This window comes from Nuphar pumila, chromosome 6 (genome assembly GCF_984573655.1).
Source record: "Nuphar pumila chromosome 6, dmNupPumi1.hap1.1, whole genome shotgun sequence".
Lineage (NCBI taxonomy): Eukaryota > Viridiplantae > Streptophyta > Magnoliopsida > Nymphaeales > Nymphaeaceae > Nuphar > Nuphar pumila.
Genome location: NC_143254.1, coordinates 4,062,601 through 4,076,901, shown reverse-complemented (window position 1 = coordinate 4,076,901; position 14,301 = coordinate 4,062,601). Strand labels below are relative to the sequence as shown.

General features: G+C 36.8%; 1 protein-coding gene across 2 annotated transcripts in view; it reads right to left on the bottom strand.

Moving 5' to 3' along the window:
• The window catches only part of LOC149833695 (uncharacterized), a 36,987-nt gene extending 26,097 nt beyond the window's left edge, over positions 1 to 10,890 (bottom strand). Inside the window, exons 1-6 of one of the 2 annotated variants that reach the window (XM_090010958.1) lie at positions 10,784 to 10,890; positions 7,920 to 8,595; positions 7,514 to 7,826; positions 5,933 to 6,079; positions 5,654 to 5,742; positions 5,418 to 5,510 (exon numbers count right to left, since the gene is read on the bottom strand). In XM_090010958.1, coding sequence (XP_089867084.1) covers positions 5,418 to 5,510; positions 5,654 to 5,742; positions 5,933 to 6,079; positions 7,514 to 7,826; positions 7,920 to 8,509 — 1,232 coding nt within the window. In that variant the 5' untranslated portion in view covers positions 8,510 to 8,595; positions 10,784 to 10,890. Of the gene's footprint in view, positions 1 to 5,417; positions 5,511 to 5,653; positions 5,743 to 5,932; positions 6,080 to 7,513; positions 7,827 to 7,919; positions 8,596 to 10,538; positions 10,650 to 10,783 lie in introns of those variants that run through there. The other variant, XM_090010959.1, reaches the window with a different exon arrangement.
• Positions 10,891 to 14,301: the final 3,411 nt, after the last annotated feature.

Sequence of the window (14,301 nt, the reverse complement as noted above, 5' to 3'; positions counted from 1 at the left end):
CAAATGGTCTTGAAGAAAGGAAGAACAAGACTCTTACACTGAAGACAACTAGAACATTTTTTATTATCGACACTTAAATTTAGACTTGACTTGGGAATAAGACTACTTGAAACAAGCTTATCAATAAAGCGACCACTACAATGACCTAGACGACCATGCCAAAGATTCGGCTCAATACATTCAGAAAGATTAAAAACACTCTCAGGAGGAACTAAAGATGATGATATGAGCTTCAAGATGGAATCAATAGGCTGAACACGAGAGGAAGGATTCTCTTGGAACACATACATATTCTCTTGACATTTTCGTTCAGCGAACGTTTCCCTAGTGTAAAGGTCCTTAATACAAACAGAAAAAAGGAGTAAACTCAACCGAAGCATTAATGTCATCTACAAGCTTAGAAACAGAAACAATATTTTTCTTGATATTAGGAGCATATTTGAAAGGGCAAGAGAAGAGTTGGACATAAGAATTACAGAATTTCCAATGTGCAAAATATGGTGGTAAGACCCATCTCCAGTGACTATACTATTTCTACAAACATAAGGAACAAGATTTAAGAGCTTACCAGCATCACCAGTGACATGAGTGGTTGCACCATAATCAACATACCAAGTGTCTTGATCATTCTGTTTGATATTCAATTCAGCCAAGGCAGATAATAACAATTCTTTAACTTTTCTACTATTCTTCAATGTATATGTTCCCTTTCTTGTCTCCAATTGCTTTCCTCTATTTTGCGGGTTAAACCAGCAATCTGCCTTTATGTGCCCCCTTTTGTTGCAGAGAAAGCAGGTAGGTATTGTCCTTTGCCTTTGCAGATTAGGAGGTATACTGGGAGTAGGTAATATTCCATGAGCTCCTTGTCCATTCCTCTCTTGACCTCCTCTTTCTCGAGATTCATGCATGCCACGTCCTCGACCATAGGTAACTCATGTGGCAAGAACGTCGTATGCTCCAATGGGGTTGTGATTACCTTCAGAGAATCCTTTCAAAGTCATCTCATCCTGTAAGAGCTTATCACGAAGATCTTCAAATGTAGGTAAGTCTGGCAAACACAGCAAGGAAGTAACCATCATATGATAATCGGGTCCCAGCCCGCTCAAAGTTTGTTGCACCATATCTTTGTCACTGACCGCGCAACCCACGATGGCCAACTGATCTGTGATAGTTTTCATTTTATTTAAGTACTCCATGACAGTCATGGAGTTCTTTCTCAGCATTTGAAACTCTTTCTTTAAAAATAAAACTCTAGCCTGAGAAACTTGAGAGTACGTCTAAACAAGACGATGTCATAACGGCATAGCTGTGTAGTCATCTGGGATTGCCACAAGCACCTCTTGTGACAGGGTGGAAGTGATGTAGGCAATCAAAGCCTAATCTCGCTTCATCCAAGATATATATTCTGGATTTCTGACAAAAGCAATGAAAGTGTCACCCTCCCCAGTCTTGCCATCTTGTGATATGAACTATAGAGGAACAAAAATAGAGTCATCTAGATGTCCAGAAAGATCCTGACTTCTTATGAATGAGATAATTTGTCTTTTCTAGGTGAGAAAATTGGAATTGTTCAGTTTTTCAGATACAAGTTGGCTAAGAAAGTTGCAAGAAAGGCCAGATTGAGAAAGAAAAGAATCCATAGGCGATTGAAGGCAAAAACAAGATAGAATTAGAAACAAGACTAGAGTAGAACAAAAGAAGTAAAAGACCAACAAACAAAATTCAGAAATAAAAGTCAGAACCAATACGTAATTTCAAATAACTCGGTTGCCCCTTCTTTTTTTTTATAGCAGACCCGAGACAGAAACCGAGGTTATGCAGTAAACTGGTCTAAATAAAGATCAGTCAATGAAATGCAAAACAAAAACACGTTATTTGAATGTAACGTGTTTTTCTTTTCGAAAAATGCAGAGAGGAATAAAAGAAAGGAAATTCGAAAAGAAAAGGGATATGATATTTTACTCAGATCTGAATTTGGCCTTACTTTTCTGAAGAAAATGAGGAACAATATGGACGTGATATCAACTTTTGAAATCACACAAAAGATCAAGATTTGCTCTTGCGTGATTATAAGAGATGTTAAGTGAGATGATCATGTCAAACTGTGTGAGAAAAATAGAAGAATAAGGAGGATAAAGAGAGAAATAAAGATGCAGATTTTAGAAATAGGAAAAATATGTTGAAGGGAAAAAGAATACATTGGTTGGACAGAGATCTGAAGAATATGTTGGCTTAGAGATTCAAGAGATTCAGAAAGAATAAGAAAAAGAAGAATAGGTGAGATCAAAAATACCTTGGAAGAAGACGTTGGAGAGGATCAATGCTATGATACCATGTTAGAGAACGATTAGAGAGGAGAGAGAGGCTCCGATGGTTGTAGAACTATGTCACACGGACTCGGCTCCAAGCTCGACGCACCCGCGTCGACACGGGTGCGGCTCAGACTCGGTCAACCTGACCCTGGGTGCGGTCAACGCATGCAGGGTCATTTTGGTCCATTTTTTGGATTTTTTTTTTAAAATCTGGGCTACAGAATAAAAAAAAAATCTGGGGGGGGGGGGGGGGGGCGCTACATAGTGGACTATGTTGTGCACAGTCACAGACTGTGCCTGTGTCTTTGCACTTTTTTTTGTTGTATATATATATATATATATAGCCGAGTCCCCGTTTCCAAAAAATTTAAAATCGTGTCGCACCAGTGTCGCACCCGCACCCATGTGACATAGCTGTAGAAGAATCCCTAATCAGGGTTTGCGTTTTTTAATCTCATTAAGTATATACAGATACAATAATTAGGGTACAAAAATACTCATTACATGATATGTTAAAATTATAGCATGTCATTAATGAGCATGCGTTAAAATAAAACGAATTGGGTCTCAATCCCGAGATCCAAACCTAGTTGTGAATGACAATGTCTTTTCATAACCATCCAACTATAACGAGGCCAAAAATATAAACGAATGGGTTGAAGCCATGAAAATTGAATTAGATGCTCACACTTGGGCAATTCAACATCTTCCTATCGGAAAGAAGACAATAGGGTGTAGATGGGTGTTTAAATTAAAACAAAAAGTGACGGGTCTCTTGAGAGATATAAAGCAAGACTTGTTGAAAAAGGATATTATCAAGAATATGGTATAGATTATGAAGAGACCTTTGCCCCAATAGCTCGCATGACTACAGTTAGAACTCTAGTAGATATAGCATCCATTCGAAAATGACCGATATATCAGTTAGATGTTAAAAATGCATTCTTGAATGAAAACTTAAATAAAAGAGTATACGTGGATCCTCCCCATGGCCTGTCTATTGAAGAAAGCATAGTCCTTCGTCTTCAAAAGGCCCTATAGGGGCTTAAACAAGCCCCTAAAGCATGGTATGATCGGTTCAGTGGTACAATATTAAAACTTGGATTTAAATCTTGTTACACTGACACTGCTCTTTTTGTGAGATCTACAGGTACCTCATTGATCATTCTTCTTTTGTATGACTGATGATATGATCATCACAGGGAATGATCAAAAGGAAATCGAAGATATTAAAATTTTGCTTAAAAAATCCTTTGATATGACTGATCTTGGTTTTTGAGATACTTTTTAGGAATTGAAGTAGCCTACTCACCAAGAGGATACATTTTATCTCAAATCAAGTTTGCAGCTGATATTGTTGAGCCTTCAGAAATCACTGACACAAAATATGCTGATACTCCTGAAGTAATAAATGTGAAAATGTGAGCTAAAGATGGAGTATTATTAGATGATCCAACCCCTTATCGACAACTTATTGGATCGTTGATGTACCTGTCCATTACAAGGCTAGATATTGCGCATGTCGTACATTCTCCAAGTCAATTTCAACGTGCGCCCACAACCATCCACATGAGTGCAGTATTAAGAATAGTCTGATACATCAAGAAAACTATATCTAAAGGACTATTCTTATCATCTTCCTCATCCTTAAGTCTTATTTCTTACATTGATTTTGACTGGGGAGGAGATCCCAATAATCGTCACTCAACAACTAGCTTTTGTGTGTTTTTAGGTGATTCTCTCATTTCTTGGCGATGCAAAAAGCAACAGAAAGTGTTTTTATCCTCTACGGAAGCTGAGTACAGGACAATGGCTACCACAATTACTGAAGTTGTGTGGATGAGAGCACTACTTTCCGATATGGGTGTTGATGTCTCAGAACTTTCAAAGCTATGCTGTGATAATAAAAGTGTCATCTATATAGCCAACAATCACACATTTCATGAGCAAACAAAACACATTGAGATGGATTGTCACTATGTTCGCGAAGAATATTTGAAGGGGACTATTACATTGCCATATGTCCAGTCCGAATTTCAGATTGCAGACTTCTTCACCAAAGCTCTTCCACTGCCTCAATTTTTGTATCTTCTTAGCAAACTTTCAGTGATTTTCCCATAAGTTTGAGGAGTGTTAAAAATAAAATTGTATTCAAATACCTGATCAGGGTATTTCTGTCTTTTATCATATAGTATAGTCCACTAGGGACTGAAATATAATTTAGCATTGTAATAAATAACCTGCCCAACAGCCATATTATGAATGTGAGGCACAACAATCAAAATATGACTGTTGGGTGGCAGTACAACTATAGTCATGATAATGATTGTTGGAAGGCAGTCCAAAGAGCTGGACTGCCTCCCATGTGCTGGAGTGAGGCTCTATAAAGCATTGTAATAAATAGAGCCTCACTCCCTTGTTATTCCTCAATGCTCTTAGAAGCATTTGAGGGTTTTCTCTAGAGCTTTTTCCCATCTTATAGGCTTGTATACCTCTTGTGTTTGATATTTTTATCTCTTTTGAGATTGTATTTGGTCCATTAGTGACCAACCTTAAGGGAGTTTATTAAAGCCCTTTGTTGGCATTGTGTTTGTTTCACTATTGTTTCATTGTACCTTGTTTCATTACACACTAGTCAAGGTTCCACACTCTGTGCATGCCAGGTCAGACCATTGCCCATCCTGCTCACAGCCATCTCTTTATGATGCAAATATCAGATATCACCAACTCTTGGCTGAGCAGTTATTGTGATATTGGGAAAGCAAATCATTAGTGTCTCCATGTTAAATGGTACTGTAGTTCTTATATCAGCCACATTAGCTCTCAGCTCTGCTAGCATGGTAGAGTTAATGCCTTGACTCAAAATCCTAGTAAAGTTCTACTTTTACATGAACATCAAATGAGAAGATGAATCAAGAATCACAAGAGGTGAAACTTTCCCAGGCTAGTCACGAATCACCACATTAAAAGGAGAAAAAAGGCATAATTCATTCATTATTGACTATTGACAAAGCAATGAGATTTACATATCTTTCCACCATTTTAAGAAATAAGATCATTTCCAGGTACATTTGTCTATTCAAGTAATATAAAAACAAAACTTACCAGGCGAGCCTTTTCCGAAGCATGTAACGCAGATAAGCATCTGTTCCATATGGGCTGATCCCCATGTATTTGCACATATTTACTAACCTTGGTCTGTCACAGAAATGTAACAAGAGTAAAATACAGTTGCATAATGGTAAAAGTAATATCCAAAGTGGCTTTTAGCTATAGATAATGAGAACAGAATAAAGTATTAGATACAAATGATTGCTCAGAATGATAGAAATGATAACAACCTGCTGATGTTGTCCAAAGTCAACTCATCATTGAACAGTTTTGCAAATCCCAAGATTTCCTCATTGGAAACACGACTGCCAGTCCTAACCTAATCAAGATTCAAGCATGCAAATTTTGCAGGCCATAATATGTAATTAAACAACTGAATTCTATGAGATAGAATAACACGGTAACACCAAATACAGAGAAACTTGAGCCCTGGTTTGGAAAAGGGATCATCATATCAAGGACAACACAAAATAGTTATAGTAACTATATCATACAGTTTTAACATTCACCTTGTTTAGAAATTCATCAAGGTCCTCTGCTGTCTTTTTTATTTCTCCACTCCGGGATATCTGAACTTCCTTCGCCATTTCTTTAACTGTATCCTGTAAGAACTTTGCATACTCGATCCTTGCATTCAAACGTCTTTTGAGTATCTCCTGTAAAGAGCATGTGATTAGCATATGACCTCAGCTCAGGGTACCTCATATAGCAAGAAAACACAAGAGGAGATAGATTGGCATGTAGACTCTGGTTACTGCAACTCTTATACAAATGCATGCACATACAAATGACTGCGGAGACACGAGACAGACAGAGAGAGAGAGAGAGAGGAATGATGACATCAGAACAATGCAATGAAGTCATCACTTGTTCAAGATTCAACTTTTAAACTCTTGTTTAAGATATTCAGGAGGGCCCAACAAAAACAAAATGAGGACTTATGATGTTTGACCAAGGTTGCCAAACTAGGAAGTGGAAACGAGAAACGATACAAGAAGCGAAAGCGAGAAGCGAGGCATTTTAAAATTTATAGGAAGAGAGAAGTGAGAAATCAATTTGAAAGCAAAACAAGAATAAAAAATGAAGCAAAACAAGAATAAATAATGAAGCAAAACAGAAACTGAATAGGAATCAAACAGGAAACAAATAAAAACTAAAATAAAACTGACTATTGTTATATTTTATATTTTTTAGTGTAAGGATTAAATTTTTGTCAAATCTAACAATGATGGTTACCAATTTGGAGAAAGCACATGGGGGAGTGAGTGGAAGCATAAGAGGAAGCACACGAAAAAACATGAAAAGAAATGTGAGAGAAACATATAAGAATCATGTAGGGAAGCATGGAAGAAGCGTGTGGGAAGCATTGGAGAAGTGTGGGAGAAGCGAGATTCCCATGAAGTTTCGAAAGGGAGGAGTATCGCGCTTCCAAAGCGACTTTCTGGGAAGTGTGCTTCCTACTTACCTAAGAAGCTTCCGGTAACTCTGTGTTTAACCATGTTCAAGTAAAACATAAATGGCTGCCAAGAAGGACAACACTATTGAAAGATATAGATGGAATAGATATCATTTTCCACAGTGTGACACAAAAAGATCATTGTCTTTGAGTTTTTCAGAAATTTTCAAGACACCAAATTTCCAGTAAGAATCCAAAGAGATCAACCACTATTTGGAGAATGCCAGCATCAAGAATTCCTTGATCATTTAGAAGAATACATTAGGAAAAAAAAAACTCCATCCATGGACATAAGAATCTGACAAGAAATTAAGGAAAAAAAAAAACACCTCAACTTAATAGCTAGATATCTTAGTAGTCAGGTCTTATTCAGTTCTAATATCCATTTCGCTGACGAGTTCATGTAGCTGAGATTTGTTTAAATAAACCTATCAAAACAGAGCAACTCAATATTTGGGATTTGTTTCCAAATGAGAGCTGAGATGCTAACACACACAATGTAAAAAGACTCCATCTAAATAATTAAATAAATTCCTATCAACAGTTTGCACCCTCCTATTCTCTAAGGACATGCCTGTACTTATATTTGGTCCAGATGGTATTTGAATTTTCAAGAAGATCCTTCAATCAGTACCTGTTCTTTCATTTTGTCCTGGAATGTAGATGGTAACATGTTTGGAAATACTTTCAGAAACACCGGCAGCAAGAACTCCATGAATGGAACTATAATAAAGACTGCAAATGGAACTAGCCTGAAAATGTCAGCTGTAGTGCGAGTAAGCTGTTGGCGCTCCCTCCTTGAAAGGTTTCTTCCACTGGCAAGCTTCAACAGAAGCCTTGAACTAATCCTTACATCAGCCCAAAGTAGCTTTGTTCCAAGCCAATAATGTTGGAGAGTTTCCCAAAATTCATTCTTCCAATGAACCAACTTCTTGGCCCAGTCTTCCCTGGAACAAATAATAAAATGATCAAGGTCATTTAAGCTTCAGCTGAATCTTGAAAAAGGATAATGATAGCAACCAATCACATATGGTAATGACCTGCTCATAGAGGCAACAGCTCGTACTGCAGGTCCAATTCCCAGAAGGACAGCCCACACCCTCTCTATAAGAGATTTAGCTTTCTTCTGTGACTCTTGGAACTGTTTGGCTTTCGCTTTCACAGAACTCAGACCCTCAACTGCCTGATCACATTCCTCAGGTGATGCCTCCTTTATTTGCTTCTTACTCTGCTCTTCACTAGGCTCATCCCTAGATCCAATGTTAGGTTCATTAGCCGTGGCTGTTGAAGCAGTCCGTAAAGATTGTGACATCCACCTGATTCCCAAGGGAAGCATGAAGTCTGCCCTTCCGTAACCATGACCAATTTTTGAAAAACAATAATGTTCAGAATTCAATAATTGTTTTTTGGATGGATTCAACAGCCTCCCAGCAGTGCCCAATTCTACAACCTTCACCCTTTCATTATTTTCCTCTCCAGAGGACAGGTCAGAAGCACATTCAGAAGCTCTTGAGAACAAAGAGATAGGTGGCCGGCAACCTAAACTTGAGTAACCATAAACTGAAATAGAAGGCAAATTCAGATGCTCTAGGAGGTACTTCCTGCTTCTGACTGTTGCAATTGAAGCCATTGTCAATTCCCTTCACCTTGGCACAGAGAAGAATTATGGACATATCTCTCTGATTCTGATCAGATATCTGTTATATGCATAACAGCCTGTGACCATACAGTATAAGCCACCATAAGAAAATTAAGAAGCTCCCTTAGCAAATAAAAAGGAAAAAATCACAACAAAGAAAGGAAAAAAAGGCTTAGTAACAACAGATTGGAGCCCCTTCCATCAAAAAGAGAAAAAATACCAAATAGAGGTCATTATTACATGAGATAAAAATTAGCAAAGAAAAGTCATAGTAACGCCAAAAGAACTAGTTAACAGTAGGGTTTCCATCAGCAATAAAATATAAACAGAGAATACAAGAGAAATTCAATTAAATGAATATGAACCAAAACCTAAGAAACAGAACAAAAACCCAACGTTTCCACCACCAAAAGCAATTTTAACAAATAGTTCTCTTAAATAACAAAACAAAATAAAAAAAACCCACAGAAAATTGACCAATACAAATAAATCAGAATGTATATAGCGGATTTTTCAAATGATTATTCAAACAAAAAAATCCTAGCAAAATATATTTTTCTCAGAAAAGTTAAAAGAACAAAGAAAACTCAACAAAATGAATACAAAAGGATAAATCACAAACAATAGAATCATATCAAACAGTGTTGTATTCCAAAAAGACAAGATTTTTGGCAGTGCACATATAGACAAAATCCAACTGATTGCATAAGCATAGATATGCTTTCAATATCAAGTAAATGTACCCATAAAACTTTACAAAATTGAGGGTTCTGAATATGCTTCTCTTTTCCTGAATGGCCAAAAAGAGAAAACTTATTAAAAGAAGAGTGATACATCACAAAATAAAAAAAGGCATATTAAGTACACTCAGTTGGTAGAGAAGATAATGATGTTGGGGTCAAAAGAGAACTTGTGTGAAATTCTAGTGTTGGTTCAATTCAAGTACCCTCAATGTGAGAAAATCTGTAAAATGGGATCGAATTACCACATAATTTATGGAGTACCAAAATAACCTAAAGGACAAAAAACATGCCTTAACACAGAAGAACTAAAGGCATGGGTGGCTGGTTTTTTTTATGCTTCCAAGACTGTAGGGGTGGTACGAGAGCTGAGATCCCCTTTTCTTTTTTTATAGACTTGCTTATCTTGATGCCGGATTGTAGTGGTCTTCGGCTCAAGTTTGTCTTTAGGTTAAGCTCATTGTTTTCAGACTTGCATTTATAGACTATATACTATTTATCTATTTGTTTGTAACTCATTTTTATGCCGTTTTTCTGTTTGCCTTTTGAATGCAAAACCTTTTTAATAATGCATTCAGCATTTAACATTTTTTTGTGTTTTACATATTGCTAACTATTGAACTTACGATGAACTCAAGCTTAAGCCAAGCCTGGCTTATTTTCTAAATATACACCACCTTTTTAGTCTATAAACATTGTATAGGATACACATAAAGGAAGGAGTTAACCCTCCTCCTTTTTAATAGCTACACAACGCAACCAACTGCACTAACATTGATACAAAAGTTATGAAATCATACACTAACACTTGTTTTTCGAATGAAGTATAAACAACTTGAGCAATTGTTTTATAGTAGTAAATAATGCATTTGCATATTTTATGAAAAAAAAAATAATGTATTAATTCTTACTAGTTACCATGATGCTGGCAATTTGTATAGATTTATAATATTCTTCATTTATATTACCATATCTCTACTTTTATTATACATAGTAGATAAACACATACATAAACATATATACGCGTTGCCCATTTCACATAAGCCTAAAAAATCTCGTCCACTTCCGTTTCCCTTCCTGGCAACCTTGATCAACAGAGTACTCATTTCAACTAAAAAAAGAGAAAAAGAATCCAGCAAAGAAACGGGGAAAAGTGAATGTAAATCAATTCCCCGCATGCCCATATTCATCCAATAAATCTCTTGATCAGTAAAAACTCATCAATCCAAAAAAAAAAAACAGGAAAAAACACAAATCGGGAGAAGTACGTTGACTCTCACCGATCAAAACGCAGCAACAAGCTTGGAGAACGACAACATGGTAGAACAAAGTAATCGAGAAACGGCCATCTTACGATCAATCGAGCCATACACGGCTCACGGAAAGAAACAAATGGATAGAAGAAACCCCAAAAACACCATTCACCAAAAAATTCCTTCGCACCCCCAAAAACCCTCGTCTCGGCTGGTTCTCGAACAAAGAGAAGACGCATAAAATGGCCTAAAGATGAAGACCGAAGCATTACCTTGCCGTAGAACAATTGCTCGGCCGCCTCATAGTTCTCTCTCTCTCTGGAATCTCCCAAGCATATGCGTTCACGTGAATGGTTTGTACTTTCTCAGGATCAGGATCGGACTTTAAAGTGTTGGCACCAGGACTGTATAGTAAGATCCAGACCAGGTAAACCACCATGTTTTTAATCGGAAACGAATTCGCTACCCCTCGTGGTCGTGGGTGTGGAACGCTCAACTCATGTACTGGGGACCTGGGGTGTCAATGGGTCGGATTTGGTTCGGACCTAGGTCGAATCAGACTTGGATCAGATTTTTGGATATGTATCGGGTCCAGTACCGAGTCTAATCGAATCTACTATAAGATAAACCATACTGGGATCCTATAAGAACTACATGAACCACACTCAGTCCATATTCGGTAAAATAATATTTTTTATCATTTTTACATTGAAAAATTGCATGTCTTAATCGAAACTAAGGTCGGGTCTAGGTCTGCTATAAAATTTCATAAACTATACCCAGGTTCATGTATTAATGGGACCTTTGGGTCTGAACTGGGGTCTTCTTATTTGTCACTATACCCAAAAACTATAGGGTTTGGTTTGGGTCAGGTCAGACCCGTTGACACCCCTACTCACAGACCAAATTTGACCCATGGACATCGTAAGACCCAACTCTTAGATTATATTTTTGACATAAAAATACAATGATTGGATGATTGGAAAATCCCCCATACAAGCGAGAAAAACATGATCCAAAGGCTAGTTTACACGCAAAAAATATAAATAATAAATAATAAGTTACGATTTCTCATAAAGAAGTTCGTTACAAAGGAGGGTAGCAAACATGAGCCCTTTTTAGTATTTTGCATGTAAACTGATGTCAATCGGAGGTCATGCCACAATTGGGTTTGGTTTATAAACTTCTAAACTGGACCTGGATCCATTTATTAAGGTTTAGGGGCCCATCTTTTTTAACGTGTTTTCCAAGAAAAAAACTCTATTTTTCAATTAACAATACCTTTTATTAAGGGTGTAACCGGGTTGGGTCTCATCAGATCCAATTCTGAATTGGGTCTAAAAGTAAGACCAAAACCGACCCAATCTCATTCAGGCTTGGCTTTGGGTTCGGGTTTGGGATCGGGTTCGAGTTCAGGTACACCTAGAAACTTGAACCCATATGGGTTAAGGGGTTCAGGTATGCATCAGGTCGGGTATAATAGGTTTGTGTCCTTAATAGACCCATTTTTTTATTTGGATTGGGATCATGTCTAGGTATGGCTGAAAAAAGTAGACTCGTATGAGTTAACAGGTTCATGCACATATTTGGATTTCAGTTGAGGTCTTGATATAATTGGTATTTTAGACCTAATTATTGACCAATAAAAAATATAAATTAATGAAATCAACTATTTAGTAAAACTATATGCTGACAACTCAAAAGCTTATTAACTATTCTCAATTTTTTGTTTCTCCTGAAAAAATGTTAAATCGGAATATAAAAAAAATGTTTTCATGCTAACCAATCATTTTAAGTTGAAACAAAGAAAAAACTATGATATATCATATTCAAAATGTATCAAATTCAATGAGTTCTCGAGTATTATTCTAAATTCACTTCGATTCCACAATTTTCATGAGAGGACAATGTGAAATATTTATGAAAAATGAATAAAAGTATTGATTACTAAAATAAAATACATATTAATTCTAAGTTTATCACCATCTTTAAATGTTTAATTGAATATATAACATAATATTTACCCATTATTCTAGTTATTTCCTTGTACTCCTCCTTTATAGTCCGTTCATGTGTATAGTCGAGTCAGGTATAAGATAGCTTGGGATTCAACACAAATTGGGTTCGACTATATAATTGGGTTGTGTTCAGTTTTAAAATACGAAAAATGACGGTACTGTATGGCAAAAATGATGAGTTTTTCAAAATACCTCATAATTTATCAAATTCATCAAATGAACAATATCACAGTTCCCAATTTTTTTGGATACTTTTACCTCAAGCAAATGCAAATTTTCAATTTTTGCACGTCATGATGGTAAAATAATACACCCATGGAACTTGACAACAAAATTGCATAAAGGTTACAATATTTCAAAAAAAAAGTGAAACTCGTAACGAGTTTATGCGATAACTTGTGAAAATCATAAAATTTGCAAAAGTCCTATAATTATGAAATTGAGAACCAGTATAGCAAAGCACATTGCAAAAATACATTTAAGTGTTGGAGAAATTCGTACCTTACAAAATTAATTATGATCACATAAAGTATTGCAAAATTCTTAAATATCTATGAAAGTCTGATATTGCGAAATTGCGATGAATATCGCATATCATATTGCAAAAATACCTTTAAGTGTTGCAGAAGTTTGTAATTTGCGAAATTTTGAGAGTATCGCACGACGCATTGCGAAATTGCAAAAAAATTGTAAAAGTATGATATTGTGAAATTTCTTATTCTCATCACACCAGTCTTGTGAAATTCTTTTTTCTTGAAAAATTTTGTCCGATATAAAGGTGAAGTGAACAACTTTCACAAAAATCATTAGAAGTGTTAAGGTTCTAGAAAGAATCATTATTAATTGCAGAGGAGAAGATGACAAATGGGAGACGGGAATTGTCGTTCTCAAGACTCCCAACATGTGTGTGTGAGAGAGAGAGAACATTTATCATTCAACATTACCAAAATACATCCAACCGAATATTGGATGAGAGAGGAACATAAGAGTAAGACAGACACCATATAGATGGTGACTGTGCACAGTTCAGAGTACAAGTAGATCCAAACCCCCGTCTCTACTATGTAATTTAAGAGTCAGATACACATCAAACATAACCCGCTGATGTAGCCTTCCAAAATTGAATTTGATGCCCCTGAAAAAGATATTGTTTCTTTCAGTCCATATCACCCACCATGCTGAAAACAACCATACCCGCCACAATAATCTCCCTTTTTTGTTTCGTAAACTCATGGGACCAAATAAGAGGTCCCGAATAATAGAACTCGAATGCGTTTGAACCGGCGGTGCACCCCAAATTTGAAAGAATAGGTCTAAAACTACCGGGAAAAACCAAAATAGGTGAGTTGTGTCCTCTACCGCCTTCTCGCAAAGAACACACATGCTTGGAAACTGAAGCCCCCATTTCCTGACATTAATCTGGGTTTGAACACAATCCAGAGCCACTAACCACGTCAACGCCTTTGCCCTTGGAGTGGGCCCCTACCCCATATACAATCAATGGAAAACCAATCCATACCGGATGGCAACAAGGAATAGTAAACTTGCTTAATGGAGAACCTATCTCCGTTCGCCATGGCCCAGTGAAGCCACGGGCGACCATGGCCAGGCCTAAGATCCCTGTCACTGAAGGAGCGAAGTGTTTTCCGTTACTCTAACCAGAGGGACGAATGACACACTGAACTGGGCGTCGAAAGAAGGGAGTCAGGTAAACTACCATATTTTTCCCTAACAAACGTAGCCCAAGAAGATGGAGATGTGGAAGCGACCCA